General features: G+C 38.4%; 1 protein-coding gene across 5 annotated transcripts; it reads right to left on the bottom strand.

Moving 5' to 3' along the window:
• Positions 1 to 1319: 1319 nt before the first annotated feature.
• CSTF2 (cleavage stimulation factor subunit 2) lies at positions 1320 to 23417 on the bottom strand. 5 transcript variants are annotated; one of them, XM_057495325.1, is made up of 16 exons: positions 23263 to 23417; positions 22113 to 22191; positions 21602 to 21771; positions 20789 to 20925; positions 20185 to 20304; positions 19943 to 20080; positions 17651 to 17774; positions 13095 to 13157; positions 10184 to 10243; positions 9903 to 10004; positions 9403 to 9544; positions 8599 to 8774; positions 8042 to 8319; positions 4685 to 4795; positions 3878 to 4003; positions 1320 to 1531 (listed from the first exon to the last, which is right to left on the bottom strand). In XM_057495325.1, the coding sequence occupies exons 1-15, from the start codon at positions 23318 to 23320 to the stop codon at positions 3881 to 3883; spliced, it is 1881 nt and encodes a 626-aa protein (XP_057351308.1). In that variant the 5' UTR covers positions 23321 to 23417; the 3' UTR covers positions 1320 to 1531; positions 3878 to 3880. The 5 variants fall into 5 exon arrangements, with proteins under 5 accessions (XP_057351308.1, XP_036775537.2, XP_057351309.1 ...); XM_036919642.2 differs by having other exon boundaries at positions 9918 to 10004; XM_057495326.1 differs by lacking the exon at positions 23263 to 23417 and adding an exon at positions 23049 to 23241.
• Between the last annotated feature and the right edge of the window lie 503 nt (positions 23418 to 23920).

Raw genomic sequence — 23920 nt, 5'->3', positions numbered from 1 at the left:
TAGATACAAGGCCTAGAATATTCAAGTTAGTAGGCAGAAAATGTAGTAATATATCCTCTGCATAATCAACATCCAAGCCTGAATTGGGATGAGCAGGATACCAAATAAATCTTCTCAGCTGTTTTGAGCAAGTTTTTCATCCTAGGTTGTAATATGAAGTATCTTATTTAGCAAATTTCTGTTATAGTGAATATTTATATATCAGAGTGGAAAATCCCTCAATTTCAATTTCTCTCATAAAGTTGATTATCTTTGCATTCTTTTGCTTGACATGTAAGCAATATGCTATTACATTCTCTAAGCCCATGGTGGGCTTTTAATTCACTTGACCATAATCCTAACCCAGAGAGTAGGATTCTGAGAATATAGATAGGTTCAAGTGTAGTTCCAGGGAAACTTTACTCATCAATTAAGGCACCTCTTAACCTCTTGAGGTTGGCCTGATGGAGGGAAATCATATTCCTCCATAAAGCTACTATGAGAGAGAATTCTAGGCAAGAGAGCCATAGAGAGGATAGAGCTAGTGGCACTAATTGTGATCATACTTAGCTGCAGTGGGCAACTTGACTGCTTGTGCTCTGTACTTGGTCCTCTTAAAATAAATGAGAATAATGTAAAAGTTTTATAGTTTCCTATGTTTGAATTTCCCAGAATAAATTTGGGTTAGGTTGCAGGTTAGTGATTATCCAGAAGGCAGGCTGAATGTATTCTGTTCGCTTGACTTCTGTTGTTTTTATTTCATCTTGAGCATGTGAAAATTAGTGATTTTAAAACTTTTAAGGTTGACTACCTGAATTGAAGAGTTTTACAACAGAGAAGTAAATGTCAACAGTCTCTTGTGTTGCTGACACACACGAATCAGTGCTAATACAGAATCTTTGTCTTAACTCTGAACTCTACATGTAAATAGATCTGCTATTGACAAAAAAGTGCATTTTGATATTTGGATTTTTCTAAACTAAATATACTGCTCTGCTAGACTCTTTGTTTTGCTGGCTGTCTGACCATTTCCCATCTCTAAGTATGTGCTGTTTTCTCCCAGAAGACTCAAAAGTTCTAACAAGTTCTCAAAGGACAAATCTTACTATTCTTGCTAGAAGCAAACTGAACAAAAACTAACTTCCAGAAAACATTACTTCTGAGAAATTTTCAAACATCACCAAGAATAAACGGTTAAAAGGAGAAATAGAACTAAGGCAATAAAACATCAAAGTATTAATACTGCGATAAGGGTAGAAAACACATCTAAGGTTTCACCCTTGGTATTCAGCTTTTTAAAAGCAAATAGGTAGTGTATATTAATTTGCAGTATACTATAATTGTGTTCAAAATTTATTTCAAGTCACAGAAAATATACAAACTAAGACAACAGAATGAATTGACTTTGTTCTGAGAGAAGGTGATGGGAGTCCTCCACCTGGCACCACTTTGAGTCATTCAAGAGTTAGGATGCAGAAGTCATCTTTTTTTGCAACATTTCAACAAAGTTATGGGATTAGTTTCCAGATTGTTGCCAGGTATTTTTGAAAACCTGTAAGGAAAAGTTGGGAGAAAGCCATTAGAAGTGAAGATGAAGTTCTCTTCCCTAAAAACCAGGAAAAAACTTTAAAAGGTAGGGGAAGGGAGGCTACGCCTAAGAGCAAATAATCAGGGATGGATCCTAATGTGTCTGTCTCCTGCCTCCCCAAGATAATCATCCTTTATTTACAGCAAGGTTTCTCAACAGCACTACTGACATCTGAGGCCAGATAACTATGTTAAGGGGGGGCTGTCCTGTGCCTTATAGGTGTTTAGCAGCATCTCTTGTCTCCAACCACTGAATGCCAGTAGAACACCATACCCCCTAAAGTTGTGACAATTAAAAATGTCTCCAAACATTTCTATATGTCCTGTAGGGGGCATTGCCTCTGGTTGAGAACCACTGATCTAATGGTAATGGTAATGGTATATGAACAAGTCAGTGACAGCAGAGATGGATCACAACTAGCAAGGTATAGGATGGAGAGAGAGCCAACATTTCAGCTACAGTATGAACAAATGTCAGGAAACACACATGAAAACTTTGCCTGCATAAAATCATATGCAACTACATGCACACCACACACACACACACACACACACACACACACTAATGTAGGTTTTAAAAAATGGGGAAAACTGAGTAAGGCCTATAGTCTAGTTAACAGTAGTGTTCCAATGTCAATTTCTTGGTTTTGCACTATAAACCAAAAAGATATTTTTGTACAACAGCTTCTCAAGATGTTATCATTGGGGGAAGCTGGTGGTAGGGTACATGAGGCTCTTTGTATTATTTTTCCAACTTCCTGTGAATTTATATTTCAAAGTAAAAGGTAAAATAAAAAAAAACTTGCCCTGTGGTATATGTGCAAGGCTTTGAAATGAGACATCTTACAAGCAAGAATACAAAATGAAAGAACTTTCAGAAGCATTTCTACCTCGACTATCCAAAAATGATACTCTTGAATGACACAGATTCGAGCTGTGTAGGTCCACTTACATGGATTTTTTTCAATAAATATATTGAAAGGTATTTTGGAGATCTGTGACAATTTGAAAAAACACTTTCTTTTCTCTAGCTTACTTTGTTGTAAGAATATACGTTATATAATACATACAAAGTATGTGTTAATCGACTATGTTATCAGTAAGGCTTTTGGTCAATAGTAGGCTACTAGTAGGTAAGTTTTTGGAGAATCAAAATTATATGCAGACTTTAAGTTTTGTACAGTCAAAATAAATAAATTAGAAAAAGTAAAAGAGAGGAATAGTTTTTTACCTACTCCTCTAAATACGCAATTTATACCTTACTGAAGAAAACACAATGCTTCAAGTATCTGCTGTAAGAAGTTCAAGTACTGGTCATACCAAAAGCCTAGCCACCCATCCTTCTATGACAGCTTCCCATTATAGTTCAGTCATTTAAATTCTAACGTCTAAACACAGATATGATTCATATTCCATTTTGGTTGTTTTAATGACATTAAAAATATGGACTAAAATACAATACTGCTAATTAGTATAAATGAGTTCACTATTATAAGATAGTATATGAATGGGAATTATAATACAGATGGAGCAAAAACAGAAATTCAAAATGTGATATTCCAGCTGATGTGATAATGTGGATTTTAAACTGTTTTCAGAAAACTGTATTGTTTATGAAATACAAAATGTTGGGGAAAACAATTTTAAAAAGAAACACCAATACATATAATCAAGATACATCACATGATTATGATCTTTTTTACCTGACTGATGAGAAACAAAAATAAGGGCAGCAGTATACAGCAACCTCTGAAATGTATAGGGACTGATGGTGATGGCAGACATTCACTACCTTAAATTACATGCTATAATAGTTAACCTAAAAAATTTAGTATGAAATGAATACTGAAAACTAAAATATTTATATATTTTCTTGAAATGCTTTGTGTTTTCTCCATTTTGATTGGTGAGCTTGGAATTAAATGGCACAACTGACTCTGGAAGGATACACAGCAAACTATATTTTGAGGGATTATGTCTGGGAAATGAGACTGAGAAGCAGAGCTTTTGACCCTGAACCTTTTACATTTCTGTATTTGAGTAGTTTTGTTAAATTGATCATAGGTTACTTTTGCCATTAGGAAAGAAAGGTTAAAAAAAGAATACAACCAATAATTCAGAAACTGAACAAATGCCTAGCCTTCCCCTATCCCAATAGGGGCTGACCTACTGAAGGATGAAAAGTCTAGCCACGAGGAGTGCAGAGCTCAGAGCATCTTGAGATCAGGAAAGTCTTGTTGGTTAAAGTTGAAAGCATATACCCCAAATGCACAGGGAGCTTGTCTGGCCAAGGCATGGTAAATCTGCTCACCTTTCAAGGCGCTCCAGTGGATTTCTGTATTTGTTCCTTTAAGATCAGGATACTCTGCCTCTGCTCAGGAGGCAGCATGGCAATCTGGTCTGCAGTCAGCTGAAGAACCTGCATGATCAAAGCAGCCTGTGCAGAGAGAAAAAAGGTAGTGAGTTTTAAGGGTGGCAGCTAAAAAAAAAAACCAGCTTCTGCCCAAAAGGAAGGATATCTCAAACACAGAAAACAGCAGGCCAAAAATATCCCCAAACCAAACCAAACCAAAAACCAAAACCAGCTGGTGAGAAAAGGCACAATGAAAAGCACAAGTACAATGACACCTAAGACTAGAAGACTTGAAACAGACACCTTCATGAACCCAAAATTCTTGCAAACTAAGATGGTATCTGGGAGCCCTGGGATGTCTTTAATTTTTACTCTTTTGAAAGTCTTTCCTTATCACAAGGTTTTAGCCTTTCTGTCAGACATGATCTCCCCATTATTGGTCAAATACAGAAAGATTTACTCAGGGAAATCTGCCATTGTTTTTACAAATAATGTAGAAAAGGATTTTCACATCAATATGGCCTACACAAAAAAACTGCTATTGGCGAATCAGTTGGAAATGTGAAATAAGATGCCATTTACAGACATCCACTGGAGAATTTTAGGACTAGGCCCACAAGTTTTCAGGTAACAAGATCATAAAGAGTTCTAAGAATAAGTATCACTTCCAAAGGGACTCTGAAGACCCAGGACCTCCACACGGTAACTGAAAAGAGAAATCCAAATGACTTGTGCACACGGGAGCAGTCAGCCAGCACTGCTTACCTTCTCGTGGTCCTGTGGAGTGACTTGGCTCTGGCCAGGACTAAAGCCACCAGCCTGTCCTCCACCCTGAATGCTTGCTCCTTGCATGCCTGCTCCCTGCATGACTGAGACCTGTGTGTACAAGGAGAAATGAGGAGAGATTTTTGGAACTTCTCATACAGGCAAACAGAATCCAGTCATAGCTATGTGAAAAAACGTGATTCAATTATGATATGAGTGAAAAGAGCAAATTAGTGACTCTGGAGGTCATTTTCTACTGTTAGAAATGGCAGAAGGCAGGGTTTAGTCAGAGATCAATTAGCAAGTTAGACACATTTGCTTACAACAGCTCTAGCATCATCAATGAATATCACACAGCACAATGGGATACCATCAAATCAAGCAAAATTCATCCATGTAAGCAAAGAGAAAACTGAGAGTATCCTGGAAACTAGTGCTCAGTGGAAACAGCAATGAAAGCTGACAGTTTCTAGAGATAATATATGCTGGTCCACCGGGGAAGCTACATTCACAGGAATACTGCCTATCTCTAGTTCAATCAGATATAGGTAGTTTGTCCCAAAGGGCCCTGTCCCATGGGTAAGGCAGAGACAATCATCATGGCAGACGCAGAAAGGTGATGGGAGGGCCTCTGGGGAAAAGCCTGCTATTAGCCCAACATTTGCTTTTTACAACTTACTAGAGAAAACACACAGCAGATGGCTTTCTGCTTAATACAGACCAAGAAATATGACTGATCAGAGTTAAAAGAACAAAGTGCAATTATATCATACTTTTTGGTATTTAAGATCTTTGCTGAGTTCAGTCTTTGAAAAGACTAACAAAAGCCAAGGAAAAGGCCTCAGAGCACCCAGTCTGTTAGAAGGTCCCTATGCTGGAGTTATGTTCACATTCAGGCATTCACCCAGAGCTTTAAGGTATTCTTATTAAACATAAATTGTTAACAAACTTGTTACCTGCTTCCCCAGCAGATTAGAAGCAGCAAAGCATGAAAAGACCATTAGGAGTAGATACCATGACAGCAATGTGAAGAGCCAGGTGACAGCCTGACGGTGAAGGAGACCAGAAACCGAAACAGGAGATAACTATGCTTTCTATTATAACATATACAAAGTGGGTACATTTAATGATGACCTTGAGTAATCAAAAACAATTAAAATAATTTTTTGTACCCTATTTAAGTAGGAAAGGAAGCATAATACACTTTATTATCACTTTCTGTTCTTTATCAATACTGAATCCAGAGACCTGTCTGAACCTCAGTGTTCTATTATGGATCTGGAATTTCTATGAGAGCAAGTTTTCTAAAGCTTCAGTCAGTACTCATTTGAGGTACTATAATGTGATCTAACTATTCAACAGTGGCCATTTAAAGCTTCCAGCAGTACTTGTTCTAGGCAGACAAGTAATCATACAGGTGACCACACATCCAGATTTGCCTAAGACTGTCCTGCTTTATGCTTTTGCCCCAAAGTAATTACTGGCAGCACTCTCTCTTCAACGTACTGTTTGGGTGATGAGTCATTTAACCACCCTAGGAATAATAAGCCTCTTACCAACAAGTTTCCAACTAGGTGGACTGGAGTTCATTTTAAAATCTGACTTAAAATTATGAATTAAGGATAAGTTCGAAAAACACGGCACAGAACAGTGAAAGGAGGGAAGACAATGTATGTATATTCATATTTGAAAAAGTATATTTATTTGCTAGAAAAATACATTTAAAAATCTAATACATGTGATTATCCATAGGGGAGTTATAAGGGAGATGGGTATAGGGGAGGGAGTGAGGTTCTCAGTGTATATATCTTCTCTATATGAGTGAATATATTTTATATATTTACTTATAAGTGAACATATTAATTTAAACAATTTATAAAAGGTTTGAAGATTCATTTTTTATTTTCTCCACCTCAGATCTAATTGGCTTTATAGAATGTACAAATGAAAACTATATAAACCTAGTATTAGAATAATGAGTTCAAGACCTAGCAGAGATAAAGCAAGACATTATCCAAAATGGTCTTCCAACCATTATTTTTGACCTCCTCCACAGCGTTATTGACAGAATTACATGAGCATATAATGTGGTTATTGCCACCTGTCTCCCCAACTAGAATGCAAGCCCTATGGAGGGCACAGACTTTGGTTCCCACTGCTGTATCCCCAATATTTAGAGCTCTGTCTGATACACAGTAGGTGCTCAATAAGTATTTGTTGAATGACTGAATGAATGCATAAAAATCATTTTTATTATAAGGCTATTGACCATAGAGGACACAAAAAACATCAAGTCCCATGAACACATTTTTTCAAAAGTACAACTTGAAAAACAACAGAACAGTTTTCTTCTACACATACCAGAAAACAACATACTCATGTTTTATATTAAAGAGGGGGGAGGCAGACACATATACACAACGTGCAGAAAACAGGACAGAGTGGTACAGTGGGAAAAAACAGGGGGCTCTATCCCTTGTCCTGCCACTTTTTAATTGTGTGAATTTGGACAAGTCACTTAATTCTTGGGTCTCAGTTTACAAACCTATAAAATGAGAGAATTGGATGACTGACATGTTCCATTCTAGCTGACAATCTCTCTCTCTTTCTCTCTCTCTCTCTCTCTCACACACACACACACACACAGGGAAGGAAGAAACATAGACATATGGAAGAAACACAGAGGATGGAGGAAGACACATACAGGAGAAAGGAAGGTGGAGGGGCTGCAGGGAGATGAAAGGACCAGTGTATAAAAACTCAGGATACACACACACTACCTCACCACAATCAACTGGGGCAGAAGAGGGAGAAGATGACAACAATCACAGATCACCATATAAATATAGCTGGAGAGAGCCAAATAAAGAGAAAGAAGAGATAAGAACTCAGTTCCAAAGGTTTAAGGTGAGCACTGCCAATTATCTTTCATACTCCACTGTTCACTTAGGCTATGTGATGAAAGTAAATTAAAATAGGCTTCTGTAAACCAAAGATTGTCTAAATGGCCATTAACAGCTTTCATATGCTCTAATGCAGTGGTACGTAGGGTTCTTTTAAAAATTATCCATGCTTAGATTCTACTGATATACTATCTCCTAAATTTTTAGGGGCTCTGCTCTGAATGGAAGAGCTCCTGAAATTGTGGGACAAGGTTGCTCTTTTGGACTATAATTCTGACGGCCAAAAAAATCACCACTTTAAAGGACAGAGAAACTAAAGGAAGGGAGATTCTAACCTTCCTTTTCTAACAAGCTGAGAAATGGCTCCAATCAGAACAGTAAATAATCGGGCTCAATAATCAATTCCTGGGTAGATCAAGATTTCACACAGAAGCTAGAAGTGAATTACACATACCTGTCTGGATCCCTGGGGGCCAACTGTCCCCATGTTAATTGGACTGGGACCCTGGATTCCACTAGGTATAGGGCCTCTAGGGCCAGGGACTGGGCCTCTTGTGTCCATGCTTCTGGCCTCCATCCCCCTGACTTCCATCGCACGGGCCTCCATCACACGGGCCTCCATTGCTCGGGCTTCCATTGCACGTGCTTCCAATCCTCTGGCATCTAATCCTCTTGCCTCCATGGCTCGTGCCTCCATCCCTCGTGAATCCATGCCTCGGGGATCTCTTCCGCCTATAAAGGAAGTTGCAAGAAAATCACTGTGTAGCGGCTCACCTTTACTGCAGTAAGAACCAACTAAGAAAGAAAGATGGAAATCTATTCCTCCAGTCGCATCTCCTCCCAAGTACATAAAATGGCTTTTTCCTCCCCAATTTTTGAGTTGCAGAAACACCTTAAAAATGCTTGCCAACCCTATTGCCCAGCCTTCTTTATTCCAGACTAGAGCCCAAGAACCTGGCTTATCATCAGCCCACAGCTACCAGGCAGCCTTGTGAGGTAGTCTCCCCTTACCTCTGCCATCCAAGGGTGGACCCCTCTGATCTAGCATGGGTCCTCTTGGCTCAGCCATGAGAGGCCTGGGCTCAGCTAATGGCCCTCCCCTCATATCATGTGGGGGTGGGCCACGGCTGTCATGGCCAGGGACGTGGTGCATGGGTGGACCCTGGTGAGGGGGTCCTAGGTAACCTCTAGAGATAGAGAAAAATGTTACATTTTAAAACAGAACAAAACAATAACCAAAAAGTGTCAACTAGAATATCATTAAGTAAAAATCAGACAAAGAACTGAAAGAAAGAAACATCAGCCTATGAATGCTAAGACAGTAACACCAAACAGGTCAAAGGAAAGCTATGGAGATAAAAATTATGTATTCCAGAATTTCAGACATAGGCACTCAAAATTATAGGAGTGAATGGATATCCATTATATGAGTATGCAATATAGTGCTTGAGGACATGGGTTATTGTATGATTTAAATCTAGGCTCTATTACTTATCAGCTGTATGATCCTGGGCACATTTACTTAACTTCTCTATGCCTCGGTTTCTTCATCTATAAAATGTGACTGATATTAGTATCAATTCCACAGGGTTGTGTGGATTTAAAGAGATGACCCAATTATAGTACTCAGAGCAAAGCCAGAGGCATAATCTCTATTAATATCAATTATTATTATTTAATTATCATTGCTATTAATATTGCTACTACCAATAAATAATTTAAGCTTTTCCTGTTCAGGTATGTGTGCTAGAATTTCCAATTTCTGAAGATGAAGCAGCCATGGCTAGTTTCTTTCCCTTCTATGTTAGTGCTTACCTTGGCTCTACCTCTCCAGTTACAGAAAGTAAAGTGCCTCCACGGGGGTCATTTGGAGCATCTCCTAATAGGCCTCGAGGAGTTGGGACGTTGGCAGGCAAGGGCCCACGCTGCATAGCTGCTCTGGGGTCTTGCATCGGCACTGACAGGGAAACAGACAGGGAGTTACTGCTGGGAAGGTCTCATAAGGAAACAAGAAATGACTCTATATACCACTGACAACATAATTCAGACACCTTAGAGTGGGTGAAACCTCACCACAGCAGACTCCTCTTGCAGCTCAAGAACAGAAGCAGGGTGTAGGCAGAATCTGTACCATGTCAGAGGTATGGATGGAATTATATAAAGAGCAAACTGGGGAGCAACCTGCCAAGGACTAGCACTGCAACCTGAAGAGACTTATGCTCCTGGGTTTCTCACAATTTTAGTTCAAGGACCAGAGTCACAAAAGAGAGGTAGGGTCTTGGCATATGTGAATACTGCCATGGCTCTGCAAGAACCTGCTGTCTCCTTACAGACTGCTATTCCATCCAAGCCTCCTGACACCAGTAGGGAGGGAGTACAGCCTCGGACAGATGCCCATATCATCCATGTTCTCTGCCCTGTGTGAAGAGGTCAATCTTAGGCTTGTGGCCCCAACAGGAAAAAGTAAAAAAAAAAAACCCAAAACACTACCCTTTTGGGTTCCGAACGTGAGGATGAGTGCCAAGCAGCCCTTGTCCTCTCAACGTCCCACCCTCAACACCACAAGCAAAAGGAAACCCACAGATACAATGGGTACCTTGAACTCGCTCAATTGATGCAGGCCCGGCAGGTCCCACGGGTGAGTGCTGTAGAGCTCCTAGGTAAGCAGTGAGTTCAAAAGGAGAAAGAGCAGACACTTAAAACAGCTTGCACATACAGGCAGGAACACACAGACAGACATTGGAGATTTACACATATAAGCTAAAAAGCCAAGATTTTGTCGTCCCAGGCTATAAAATCTTCCCAAACCATATTAGCTTCTTTGCAATTCAAAACTGTTCTACTTTGATGCAATTGCTTCCTAAGGTGAAAAGTGTGGGCCACTGATTTTATCTGGACAGGAATAATCAGCCACTTGCAATTTCCACCTTTATTCCTATGATTTCCCCTTAAATCTCCCTATGATACCCCTAAAAAAGAAACAAAATATAAAAAGGATGGTTCTGAGTCTCTAGTTAGGAAAAGAACATAAACATATTTTCATAAGCAAAAAAACAGAAGAAACTATGTTGAATTTGGAAGGCGAGGTTTACTCTGGAGAGGCCTGTGACAGACGTGGGGCAAAACTATTTTTGCCATATTTTAAAGCACAGAAATTTCTGCTATCAAAAAGTTATCCAATGGGGAAATGCAGTGAATGAGCTTTAGCCAAGGAAAGAGAATACCACTGCTCAAGAAATGCTCTGCCACTACAAGCCTTCGAAAATAAGCAAGCATAATGACAAGTACAAACAAAGACTTATGAGGATGACAAGGGCACCAATAGTAAACAAAGGTGACAGAAAGCAAGAGGAAGTATTTTCTCCAGCATCTCATGATCTCCTTTCACCATTACAAAAGTGCAGAAGAAACATGGATTCTGAGAAGAGAGAGACAAACTGGGAAGAAAGGGAAAGATTCTTGCTTCCTCTGCTGGGTACTGAAGGAAAACTACAAAACAAAACTCATCTCACTTTGTCTTTTCATGAACACATCCTTGATATACCTTCAAGGCTTGAGTCATTTCCCTTTGTTAACTTTTGATTACAAAGATAAATCTAACTGCAGCAGGAAGGGGGATGTCTTGTGGAAGTATGGATTAAACAGCTAAAGCTTGCTTGGTTGGTGGGCTTGGGGAGAGGTAAAAGTATGACTAAATCCCCAATTCCTTCCCACTATCGCAAAAACACTTTGGGGTACATATACCTTCTTCTGATAGTGGCTCAGGGGGATGGGGGGCACAGCAGCACAGATGCATGGGCGTCTTAGATGAGGCATTTGGCTAAGAGCTTGTCTCCCTGTCAACTGTCTGACACATTAGTTTTGTCACATCAGCAACCAAACTCCAGTGTACACGTACACCTTGTTTTATTGCGCTTTGCTTTACTGTGCTTCAGAGATACTGTTTTTTTTTCTCATAAATTGAAGGTTTGTGGCAACCCTGTGTCAAGAAAGTCTATCACTGATATTTTTCCAAGAGCATTTGCTCATTTGGTGTCTCTGTGTCACATGTTAGTAATTCTCACAATATTTTAAACTTCTTCATTATTATATTTATGGTGATCTCTGATGGTTGACTACAATTCACTGAGCACTCAGATGATGGCTGGCATTTTAAAATTAAGGTATGCATCATTTTTTGAGCCATAATGCTATTACACACTTAAAGGGTAAAGTGTAATGTAACTTTCATATGCACTAGGAAACCAAAAATTCATCTGACTTGCTTTACTGAGCCATTTGCTTTATTGCAGTTATCTGGAATCAAACCCACAATATCTCTGAGGTGTGCCTGTACAAACTATAGAGAAGGCATATAGAACATAGGCCTCTATCTTAATACTTGCTTTGAAAAAAACGGGTTTCACTTACAGGCCATATGCTAAGAAAAAGTAATGTAAGCTTCTCTATGCTTGTCCAATGCAGCAGTTCTTTCTCATCACAAGGACACAGTGAATAAGATGACACTGAAGAGTATTTTGGGAAGTTAATGGAGGCAGTGTAGGTTCACAGGAAGAAGATAGGTTTTGAAGCCAGAGACTTCAGAATCTTAGCTGTGCCATTTAGCAGCTGGAAGGGAAAATGTGTGCACCAAGTCCAGTCTATGTTACTCAGATATCAGTATTTACTTACCATGTCCCCATGAGTAAATAACTTAGAACTCTGAGCTTCCATCTCAACACAAAAACTGAGGTTGCTGCCACATAACTCACAAGGCTGTTATGAAAACTAAAGTGCGCGGCCTGTAATATGCACTCAGTTTTATGGTTAGTTCCTTCTATTTTCTCACTCTCTCTTCCTAATGTTTTTAGCTGAACCACTGCATTTTCTTTTTCTTCAAAGTCCAGTAACAGAGAAATAATGTGGAGACTTTGGCCCAGCTTCTGTGACATCCAGTGTTACTGCCACAGTACAACATACACTTATCAAGTAGGCTTTACAGAGCTTTGATCCCCTCCTGGTTTTCTCTGGGGTTTATTCTTCTATATAGCCAGCCACACAGTACATGCTCATCATTAAAATTCCTTACTCAGTCAACAGACATCAATGTAGTGAGAAAGAACATCTCATTAGAATCACTAGACTGTCAGGAAAAGGAGCTATTTATCAAATAGAAACAAAGGATCCATTTGCTTCACCATCAATTCTTACAGAGTTGGGCTCTGAATCACTAGATGGAAGCTCTAGATTAGTGCTGTCCAATATAACTTTCTGCAATGATGGAAATGTTCTATATCTGAAATATCCAGGATGGTAACCACTAGCCATATGTGGCTATTCTGCATTTGGAATGTAACTAGTGTGACAAAGGCACTAATTTTAGATTTTATCTAATTTCAAAGTAATTTAATTTTAGTTAATTTAATATTCAAATAGCTACATATGGTTAGTGGCTGCCATATTCTTAGTGCAGATATAGAACACTTCCAAGTCTGTTCCATGTTAATCAATCATTAGTATTTATTTACCTTGTCCCCGCTCCATGGACACTGGTCCACTTCCTGGCATCCCAACCTGGGCCTGAATTCCTCCTGGAAGATAACAGGCAGGGAAGAAAAACACAAATTAGACCTTGTGAAAATGTTAACTCAGTGGCTGAGTTAACAAATTTTTCCTTTCTGTCCCACAAGCAGAAACCTATAAAGGAAGACTGTAACTGCCACTGAACAATGCAGTTATATAGAAGATGGAGTTTGTTAGTATACTTGAGGCTTCAGTGACAGAAAAGTGAGTTCAATAAAAATGCTTAGTCTCATTGGTAACCCAAACCTTGGCAGGACATTCTTCTGTAATATAGGAGAACAAGGGCACATACCCACAGAACTCCACTCACAGGAGGCAGTACTATGCCCAGAGTATTTTGTAAATGTGTGGGGATGTTTTTTGGTTGAGATAAAGATTTGTGGGGACACAGCTGGCATTTAATGAGAAGCCAACAGGGATACTAGATGTCCTGCAATGGATGGCAGAGTCCCTCAAAATCAAGAATTACCCTGTCTTGCTAAACTTTCAAATGTCTTGTTGAACATTCACACAAATGAAAACCTATTTATAGTTATCCGAACTCAGAATATAACTTTTATTTGTAAACAAGTTTTGCCCTATTTACACACACACACACACACATACACATATGTAAGGATACATATACTAAATCTTCCAGAAATGTAATTACTGAGTAAATCACAGGGACCATACTTTGTTAAGAACTTTACTGAGAGTTTTCACCACAACAAAAAATCACATCACCATGAATGGATAAAGAAGATGTGGTACATATACACAATGGAATACTATTCAGCCATAAGAAGAAAAAAAACCCTACCATTTGCAACAACATGGATGGAGCTAGAGGGTATTACGCTCAGTGAAATAAGCCAGGCGGAGAAAGACAAGTATCAAATGATTTCACTCATCTGTGGAGTATAAGAACAAAGAAAAAACTGAAGGAACAAAACAGCAGCAGACTCACAGAACTCAAGAATGGACTAACAGTTACCAAAGGGAAAGGGACTGGGGAGGATGAGTGGGAAGGGAGGGATAAGGGGGAAAAAGGAACATCAGGATTAGCATGTATAATGTAGTGGGGGAGACACGGGGAAAGCAGTATAACACAGAGAAGACAAGCAGTGATTCTTTAGCATCTTATTACACTGATGGACAGTGACTGTAATGGGGTATGTGGTGGGGACTTGATAATAAGGGGAGTCTAGTAACCATAATGTTGTTTATGTAATTGTACATTAATGATAGCAAAATAAAAAAAAATCACATCACCAATGTCAACAGTCTTTGTGGTATTTGAGTTGCCAAAACAACATACATGTACCTGTCTACATTTGTAGCTTTTACATTCATGGTATAGTGCAAACATCTGATTGGTAACTTTTGTTTTCTAGTGTAGTTGTGCCGGGATACTTGCATAATAAAAATATTTACATATTATAAATTAATTTCCTCTTACTTCTCTTTTATATTTTAGTTAGGGCATTATACTGATGTTTTTGGAAATCATGTTAAGTAGATTATATCATCTATGCATTTCAATTCAGGATACTAACCAGTTACTGCAAAATACCTGTTATGAAAAGGGGCCACTGGGTCTAACGGTTGAGAATCACTGGTCTACTCTAACCAGGTGAAGTATGATGAATGCTTTACAAAGAATGTTCATGTACCACAAGTCCTTGACTGGTCCTTTCCACGTAGCAATGATTCTCTTTTCTTCAAAGGAACAATATATGTTGTGAGAGGAGAGAAAAGACAAGCTAAACTGTTCGCAATGCATCAATATTCACCTAAAATACCAAGCACACCGTCACGTTCTCTTATTCCATTTTACATACCAGGACCAAAGAGCCATGGATTGAGAACCTGAACCCATGTTAGCCCTCTCCCTGCTACTAAATAATTGTGATTCTTAACAAATGATTTGTTATAATTAACATATTCCTTGGCTTCTAAATCGCAAATGAGTTGGTCTAAACAAGTGGTTCTTAGAATGTGGTCCCCAGACCTGTAGCACCAGCATCAGCAGGGACTTACTAGAACCGCAAATTCTCAGGACCCTACCTCAGACCTGCTGAATGAAAGTCTGGGGGTGGGGATAAGCAACCTGTGTCTTAATAAGCTAGTAAAATGATCCTAATGAACACTAAAGTTTGAGAACCACAGGTCTAAATAATTTCAAAGCTCTCTTCCAGCCATAACATTCCACGATTTATTCAGACCATTTTCCAAAACAACAGTACAAAGATTTAGGAATTATGGGCATAGTCTCTTATGTCATCCACTATCACATAATGGTACTTTTATTTGTATGGGTTAGCTTCCAGAAGTGGAATTGGTGGGTCAAAAGGTATGTGAATTTTCACAAACAGACTACTTTCTCTCTATGAAACTTTTGTTAGTCTGATGGGCTTAAGTAAAGTGCAGTCTCATTATCTGCAATCCCAACAATAAATCAATGTGCTTCTGTTGCCATTTGGATTTGCTCTCCTGTGAAGTGTCTACTCATTTTCTTTCTCTGCATTTCTACCAGGTTGTTCACCTTTCTCATCAGCTGTTAAAAGAGCTTTGTACAGGTATCTCAAAAATCTTTATAAGTTTTAAGTTTTAACAACTTCAGAAGTATAAATTCTATAAACTAAGAAAAAAAGTCACTTGAAAATTCAATTATCTAAGTTCCTTCTATACTTACTTTTAACTTTTATATTAATTCCCTCTTGGTATCTTTTCAGAAAAATTATTTTTCTAATTCTTTAAAATTAGTACTTAAGAGTTCCTTTATTCTTTAACAATATAGAAATTTATGACTATTCATTTTTCCTTTAAGTACTGCTTTCACTCTTTCCCATACTTTTTTGTATGAGATGCACTACTTTTTGTTGTCTTTTAGGTAATTTATAAATTTCTTTTTATTTCCTCTCTAATTCAAGGATTACCTAGAGCATGTTCCCTAATTTTCCTATAAAGGTTTTTTTTACCAGTCATCTTTTAATTATTTCTAATTTTATTGGCTTATAATCAGAAAATGGGGCCTATAAAATCTCTACATTCTTAAATTATTTTATGGCTAAATACATGGTCCTTTTTTTTTTTTTTACTGTTCCATGGTCATTTGGGGGAAAAAAGTACATTCTCTGGTCAAAAGATATAAAGCTCCCTCTATATATTAAATCAAACTGATTATTTTATTTTTCAGTGCCCTTGTTTTTTGTCTAAAAGCACAAAGCTACTCAAAGTGTGATCCAAAGATGATGCTGAACCACACACTGTAAGATAAAAGTTTGTGACAATGTTAAGTACAAAAATGGAGAACAGACACTTCCAAACTTATAGAACAACTTGACGCTGTTAGGACATCCAAGTGCACAGTCAGTACACTTGTCTCACGGAACAGGGTACAGACCAGTTTGGGTGTTTTTCAACTCATACAATGAGCTGCACATGTCAGTCATATGCATGTCATGTGCAGTAGGACCACATTACAACTTGTGATTATTTTAAGGTAAGGTAGACACCTATAACTCAAAAATGTATAAAATACAGAATCCATTTCTTTCATTGAAGGAAAACTTACTGTAGGTCTATAAGATAAATGAAAATCATAAGTCTGCTGAAATCTCTTTAAAAATCCCATCTTACAATCCTAATCAACTTAGATTTTTAGACTGGTTTCTCTATAAAATAGAATAATTTAGATTCAAATTATCCTCTATGAGTAGTGCTGTAGTCAATCTAACCCAGATTAGATAAATTAACAAGCAGATTTTTTGTATAAAAAACTTCAAATGTTGATGCATACATTGTTCTCTTATAGATGTTTCATATGGGGACTCACTATTTCATAACTTTTTTAGTTACAACTATTGAATGACAAAAAGCTGTTAAGTGTAATTGCAATACTCTGTTAATTCACACATATATATATTTTATATGTATGCTTCCAATGAACATATACAGCTTTAAAAATTTTTTCCTTTTGTTGTTTGCTCTGATTATATTTAATGAAATGCAATTTCATGTCCCTTAAACACAATAATAATGAATGTGACCATGTATTTTGTTCTGTTTTTATGTGCATTTTAACCTAACCTTACAGTCTCTGGCTTTTAATGAGAAAATTCGGTCCATTCACACTTAGTGGAATAATGACTATGTGAGATTTTATTCCTTCCTCCTTACTTCATGCTTATTATTACTTAATTCACACTGTTGTCCTTTTCTCTGTATTTGCTGTCTTGGTCTACTTTCCATTCATTCCATTTCCTGCCTTGTTAATTTGGAAGTTTTACTGTACTTTCCCACTTTACCATCTTTTTCCCTGCTCTCCAAATGAGACATACAGAATTTGTATGTATGAAACAACTGTTTCCTCTACTAGGATATATACTACCTAGCTGTATTATTAATTTTATACCAAGATCTCATTACTCCATAATAATATGGCTACACTATGCCATTTGGTGTAACAAAACTTAAGCAAAATACCAAAATAGTGAACACTCTAAATGAAACATACCTCCAGGAGCTAAGGAACCAGGGCCAGGTCCTGTTACAGAAGCTGGTAATTGCCCTGGTGCTGGAATTCCAGCCTGCATAGAAGCTTGCATCAGATGAGGGGTGCCATTGACGTGCATTCCACTCTGACCAAGAGAAAAATCAGAGTATGTACATGTCTCTGTGAAGACTCAACACACAAAGTCTATGACCTTAAAGAACTCTTCAAATTGACACACCCGAATAGTCTACCAAATATCCTTTTGTATACCATCAGATTTATAACAAGCTTTAAATAGAAGTTGCAATACATGCAATGAGCCTGGTTATATAGAACACAGTTAAGATCGACCATCTCTAAAAGTAGAGACTTACAAGTCTTATCTGTGTGACAAGGCCACACAGAACACCTATTATTGACTTCATGACTAGGGCCTAGAAAAAAGGGAGAAAAAAAAAAACTGCCTTCAACCCAGGAAGAAAAAGAGGAGATTGGGACTTTTTTTAAAGGACCTGACAGCAGTATGCATTTTTAAGATGAAATCTTTCTTTTTATTTAGCCAATCTTTTCTCATCCCTGTCTGGAATAGGAAGAGCTCAATAAAGAATAAAAGCTCAGTCATTAAATAAAAAATCACTTATACTTTCAGAGAACACAAGCAGAAGTAAAAGAGAAAAGAAGAAACTGTACAGTAAGGTGGTTAAGGGAAAACGGGCTAAGGTCAGAACCAGGTTCAGATCCTGGATTTACCACTCAAAATTATGTTAGTTTTGGACCAGCTAACCTCTCTGGGCCTTAGCTTTTTTTCCTTCTATTTCTGAGAAAATATTTACTGAATTAGAGCAGGGCTTGACAAACTATGGCTCATGGGCCAAATCTGGCTCACTGCCTGGTTTCACAAATAAAGTTTTACTAGAACATAATCAGGCATATTTGTTTATCAACTGTCTGTGGCTGGTATCACATGGCAAAGCCAGAGATCCCATATCCTGAAAAGGCAAAAATATTTACTATTAGGCAGCTTACAGATGTTTGCTGACCCCCACCCTGACCCTTTGTATGATCTATTCAAGCTGTGTATCTCTGCCAATCTGAAAGATGAAAAATGGTAGCTTACTATATGTTTATCTTATTTTGAGGTTGAGCACTTTTTCTTACATTAAATATATATATTTATATTCCCACTTTTGTGAGGTATATCCATTGCATTTTTCTCCTGGGTTACTTGTAATTTTCTTACTAATTTGTAGATTTATTTATTATGAAAAATTCCAGATACATAAATTGTATAGAGAATTAAATAACCACACAGCTTAGGAAATAAGTTATATACACAATTGAAATTTTCCTGTATGATCTTCCCCAACTGCATCCTGTGTCCCCTTCTTAGACAGTCAAAAAATAATTCTTACAGAAGTTTTGTTATTTTATGTAAATCATTAAATGCTGCACATATATTTCACAACTCACTCTCAACATGTTTTTGGGATATATGCAGACTCATATATCCCATATGTTGGGAATGCTTCTAGATTCAGTTATTTCACTTTTGTATGGTATTATATTTATGAGTTGTGTTGACATCCTGTATCCTAGTTCATATCAACTGTGGTATGGAATTATGTTTTGGGAAGTCATTTGTAGTGACATATGTAGTTTATTTAACTGTTGTAGGGTATTTCATTAGATAAATACACCACATTTTCTCCATTTTTCCATTGATACACACTTGGGATGCGTCCAATTTTTCACTATTATAATGTGGCAATAAACAATCTTGAACATGACTAAAGGCTCTTAAGTAATTAGCCTGTTGCCTATCGTGTGTGTGGTAAATACTCCTTCCCAATTTGTTATTTGGAGTTTATTTCCTTTTCTCCATATAGAATTTCCATTTTCAAATGTATCAATTTTTTATGGCTTCAGTGTTGTGTGTCATGTTCGCAAAATGAGCATACGTTTTTCATCTAAGTATTGAGATTTAAATAAGAGTGCCAACCTCATACAATTGCTTTAAGTACTAAATAAGACAATGTATATGGAATAAGAAAGTGCTAACCAGTGCCACACATGCACATACATATAAAAATTAGCTTATAATAAAGAGTATATAGGAAGAATCTCTTTGTTTTACCAACTTGGCACCAAATCTAGAGTCATTCAGATGTCTGTCATGTACTCTGCAACCTGAAAATTGTTTTATGCCTGGCAATTGAAATATCTCTGGCTCCTGACAATTCTTCTCTCAATATATCCTCCTAAAATGAAAATGATATTCTAAGACATAATAAAAAATAAGACATAAAGCCCTACCAAAGACTGGGCTTGAGGGGCCTGAGGATTCTGCTGGTTCACTGACACATTAGATCCTGAGCCAGGCCCAGCACCGTGCACTTGCTGAGGGTTGCCTGCAATCAGCGTTGGGATATTTGTCTGTCGATGCAGAATTTTCTATAAAGTGAAAAGAGCTATTTTAACAATGCAATCAGGTAGATAGTTCCTATCCCACTCAAGGCTTATCCTAGCATTTCCATGAAAGAACCAGAAGCACTCACCAAGGCAATCTCTGGATCCACAATTCTCATCACTACCTGTGCTTGCAGCAAAGCATAAGCCAGCTGAGGGTTCTGAAGTAACATGTTCCGTGCTTCCTGGGGACTATTCTGGACACAGAGCTGAGAAGATATACAAATTCATCATCAGGTTCAATACTTCTTAAAAACTAATAATGATTTAGAGCTATTCCTATCTGAGAAATTTAATATTCAAGAGACTTTTTAAGCTATTATCAGTTTCTGCATAACACACAACAAGATCTTGGTCATGGCAGTAAAGAGAAGGAAGAGACATTTTAAAAACCGTAACACCACCATTTAGGGGAAAAAACCACATTTTAATATCTACATCTGATATCTAAGGGTCATAAAATTCCAGCCAGATTGTGTAGGTGTGTTTCCATGTGTGTACAAACATGGAAAGCTGTTTGCATGAAATGTAAAATACACTGCACACATGTGGAACACTGAAGGTGTAAGAAATGGTGGTCAACAGGTACACCTTCTACTTGAGCTCAGGGAATCTTTTCTATTAACTTTATTAATTAACTCCTTGAAAATATGATGTGATTTGGTTTATTCATAACCTAATGCCTCCTCCCACCTTCATTTGTTTCATCAGCTCAAACATCTGCTCTGGTGGAAGACTAGCAACTGCTTTGCTAATGGACTCAGGGGCATCCTCAGGACTGATGGTCTCTCCATAAGGTGACTCAATGACAGGGGCACCAGTGCCAAGGCCTAATCAGGAAGAGAGTACAAGAAAGTTAAGGAGGCAAAATAAAAAGCTAAAATCATTTCAAGTATCTACTTTCCAGGGCTGCTGCAAGGACCCACTGATAATTTTAAATTCTCTGGAGCTGAGAAATAAGTGATTTGCAAGTCGCTTATTTCAGTGGAGGAAAGTGAGAGTGTATTTTCTGTTCTCAGAGGAAAGCTGGGACTGAGATCATGTAGGTGGACAATGTTAACCTAAATTAGGGACTAAGTACACCAATTTCCTTTGACAAGTTATTTCAGAAGCAAAAGGTTTAAATAGACAAAGATGCTAATTATAAAATGGAATTCCCAGATCTATTACCTCATGAAAAAAGCCATAAGAATGCCTTTGTACCCTATGAATTACAGACCTGGCAACAGAGTGGCAGACACTAATGACATAGCACAACTAATGACCTGGTGACCCTGAATTCATGTTCAATAGGCAATCAACTCCTTAGCATCTGAAGGACTTCTCAAGTCAACTTCACCTTGTTTCTCAAAGATACACACTTCCCTAATGTAGGCACCTCAGGTGGCTCAAGTAAAGAAGCTGTGTGACTAATCATGTCATCAGATGCTAAAACATATAAATGGAAAATCTTCATTGTTACAGCTTTACTAACTCATGCTGCACACAAACTGTGTTTATACTCACTTTTCAGCTCTTCTTTGTTCTTTTCACTGGCAGCATTGTCCACCCGAAGTGCTCTCCCACTGAATTCACGTCCATTCAAGTTTCGCATGGCACTAAGTGCTGTCTCTTGGTCTTGGTATTCACAGAAGCCATAACCCTTTGGCTTTCCTGTCTCCCTATCATATACCAACCTGGAGAGCAGAACCAAGTATCAGACACAAATGTTACATACATACAGGGTTCCTGCTAATATGGCTGTGTTCTAATTTGGTCTGCTGTTAAGACAAGTAACGTTATGACTGACTGCCTCCCTGAAGTATTTTTTAAACATTTTTTAAATGAAAAAAAAATGTATCTTTTAAGCAGAAATGAAGGGGAATTGTATGGTATATAAACTCTCAATAAGGCTGTCATAAGCAAATGAAAAGAAGAGTGCATATGAAAAATCATCAGTAAATACCTTGTCATTATTATGAAGGACCAGATTTGTAATTTTAAGAAACTCCCACCAAGTAGTAAAAGGGGATCTCACCTGAAACTAACAACAGGTCCAACCTCAGAAAAGATGTCTTTTAATTGCTCTTCAGTAGCCTCATATGGAATGTTCCCCACTAAGGAAGGAAACATAATATTAACACTCTGAGTTTGTAACCTAGATCTTCATTGAGAAAGTAAATAGTATTTACTTATATTACTGAAAATGCAACTGGCTCAAAATATAGTGTCCCTACAATCCCAGTTCCACAGCACTCCCTTAGACAAGATTTTAATCTTGTCTGCTGACTTTAAATAGTAGAGAAATAAATCACTGAGACTAAATACAAAAGGTGTAAACACTCATAAATAGCAGTTCTCAGATTGATCTGACAAATGTTAGACTTTAATTTGGTGAAAATAAAGACGTAGGTATTGGTATTTACCTGAAGGTCTGTTACGTCTTATCAATAACTACCAAACATATCAATAATTTTTAAAACTGACTCATTTCTATTTCCACACATGCACACACTCAAAGGAGAATGACCATGAATGTAGTGAATGTTTAAAAATTAACTGTTTTGTCAAGTCCTTTTTAAGGTGCTATAAAATCACCCCACGTACTTAAAAAAAATTAATTTTGACGGAAAAAATTACTCAGAATAAATTCTATCCCCGTTAAAATTTCTTCAACGATGTCTTAATGACACATTCATTCATTTACCTACAATCGACCTAAGACGCCAGATGGCCGCTACCTCTATCAACAAACTAAAGTGTTACGGGTAAAAAGCAAGGGATGAAAGTACTTATGAAAGCTTGGTTAGTGGACACACGGAAGTATACCCTCAGCACATGTGTGTTCTGGGACAGGGGTCTGTGAAGTAGCACGGGACAGTTGCCATGCGCCCTCGCTTCTAGATAATAACTGAAGCTGCTGAAAGGAGAAACGCAGAGAAGGTGAATGCTAGTTTAACTTCCTCAGCCACACCGTGGAAAGGCTGCGCGATCTCAGGGGAAGGGGAGCATCACTTTGCCTCCACGACTCCACCAGGCTGGCTGCCCCACAAGACAGGCAAGTAGAGCTGCAGGCCCGACCCATCATCGGCTCCCGCGGCGACTCGTGAGGTGCAGGGAGCATTCCTCGCCGCTCCCTGTATCTTTCTGTCCCTCCCCGATGCTTGGCGTCACCGAATTCCTCTCACCGAACACCGAGCGTAGAGAACGATCCACCGCAGGGTCTCTCACAGTCAAACCCGCCATCTCTCTCGTCTGGGGGCTTCCGGTACGTAAGAGCACTCTTACGTACGGCCCGTGGCTAAGCACCGAATACACTTCTGAATGGCGCGTGAGCCGGGAAGCCACTAGGCGGGGTGGACGCAAGATCCCGCCCATGACGCTAGACGTCATCAGCAGGCGCGCGATGCGTCCATGAGAGCAGTAACACCAAAACCGATAGGCTGCTAAAATTTACTCCTTTTTCAGAGTCGGATTAGTGCGGGCCGGGGCTAATTTGAAGTACCCTGTAGACTTCCTTATTATTCACTTTCTTTTAGGAAAACTCAGGAATCATTGATCAAAATAAAAATGGCGGTAGCGGCTTTACCATGGTAGGGGGGAAGTCATTTGCTAACAACTGTGGCACTTTGGTGTTACATCCGCCCTATTAGGGGCGGTAAATGCTTGGCCCCGCCCTGGCGGCGTACGTAGTATCATTTTTGCAAAACCTGTGAGTGTAACCAGTGGGATGAGGAAAGAAAGTCGCGGCAGCCTAGAAAATGAGAGAGGCTCTCAACGTCAAGGCGCCAACATAGTTGAGGAGATGGGGAGGTAAAGGGTGAACCAGACCCCTGTCAGCCCTCT

Source organism: Manis pentadactyla, chromosome X (assembly GCF_030020395.1).
Source record: "Manis pentadactyla isolate mManPen7 chromosome X, mManPen7.hap1, whole genome shotgun sequence".
In the NCBI taxonomy this organism is placed as follows: Eukaryota; Metazoa; Chordata; class Mammalia; order Pholidota; family Manidae; genus Manis; species Manis pentadactyla.
This window is presented reverse-complemented; position numbering and strand designations above follow the sequence as displayed.

What these genes read in the sequence shown, in the direction of transcription:
- CSTF2 (XM_057495325.1), bottom strand. Translation starts at nt 23,320, where the DNA reads ATGGCGGGTTTGACTGTGAGAGACCCTGCGGTGGATCGTTCTCTACGC. An exon ending in CCCCTCAAGCCCAGTCTTTG is followed by an intron (nt 17,775 to 19,942) that starts GTAGGGCTTTAT and finishes TCTCTTGGTCAG; the next exon opens with AGTGGAATGCACGTCAATGG. An exon ending in GTCCATGGAGCGGGGACAAG is followed by an intron (nt 10,244 to 13,094) that starts GTAAATAAATAC and finishes CTGCTTACCTAG; the next exon opens with GAGCTCTACAGCACTCACCC.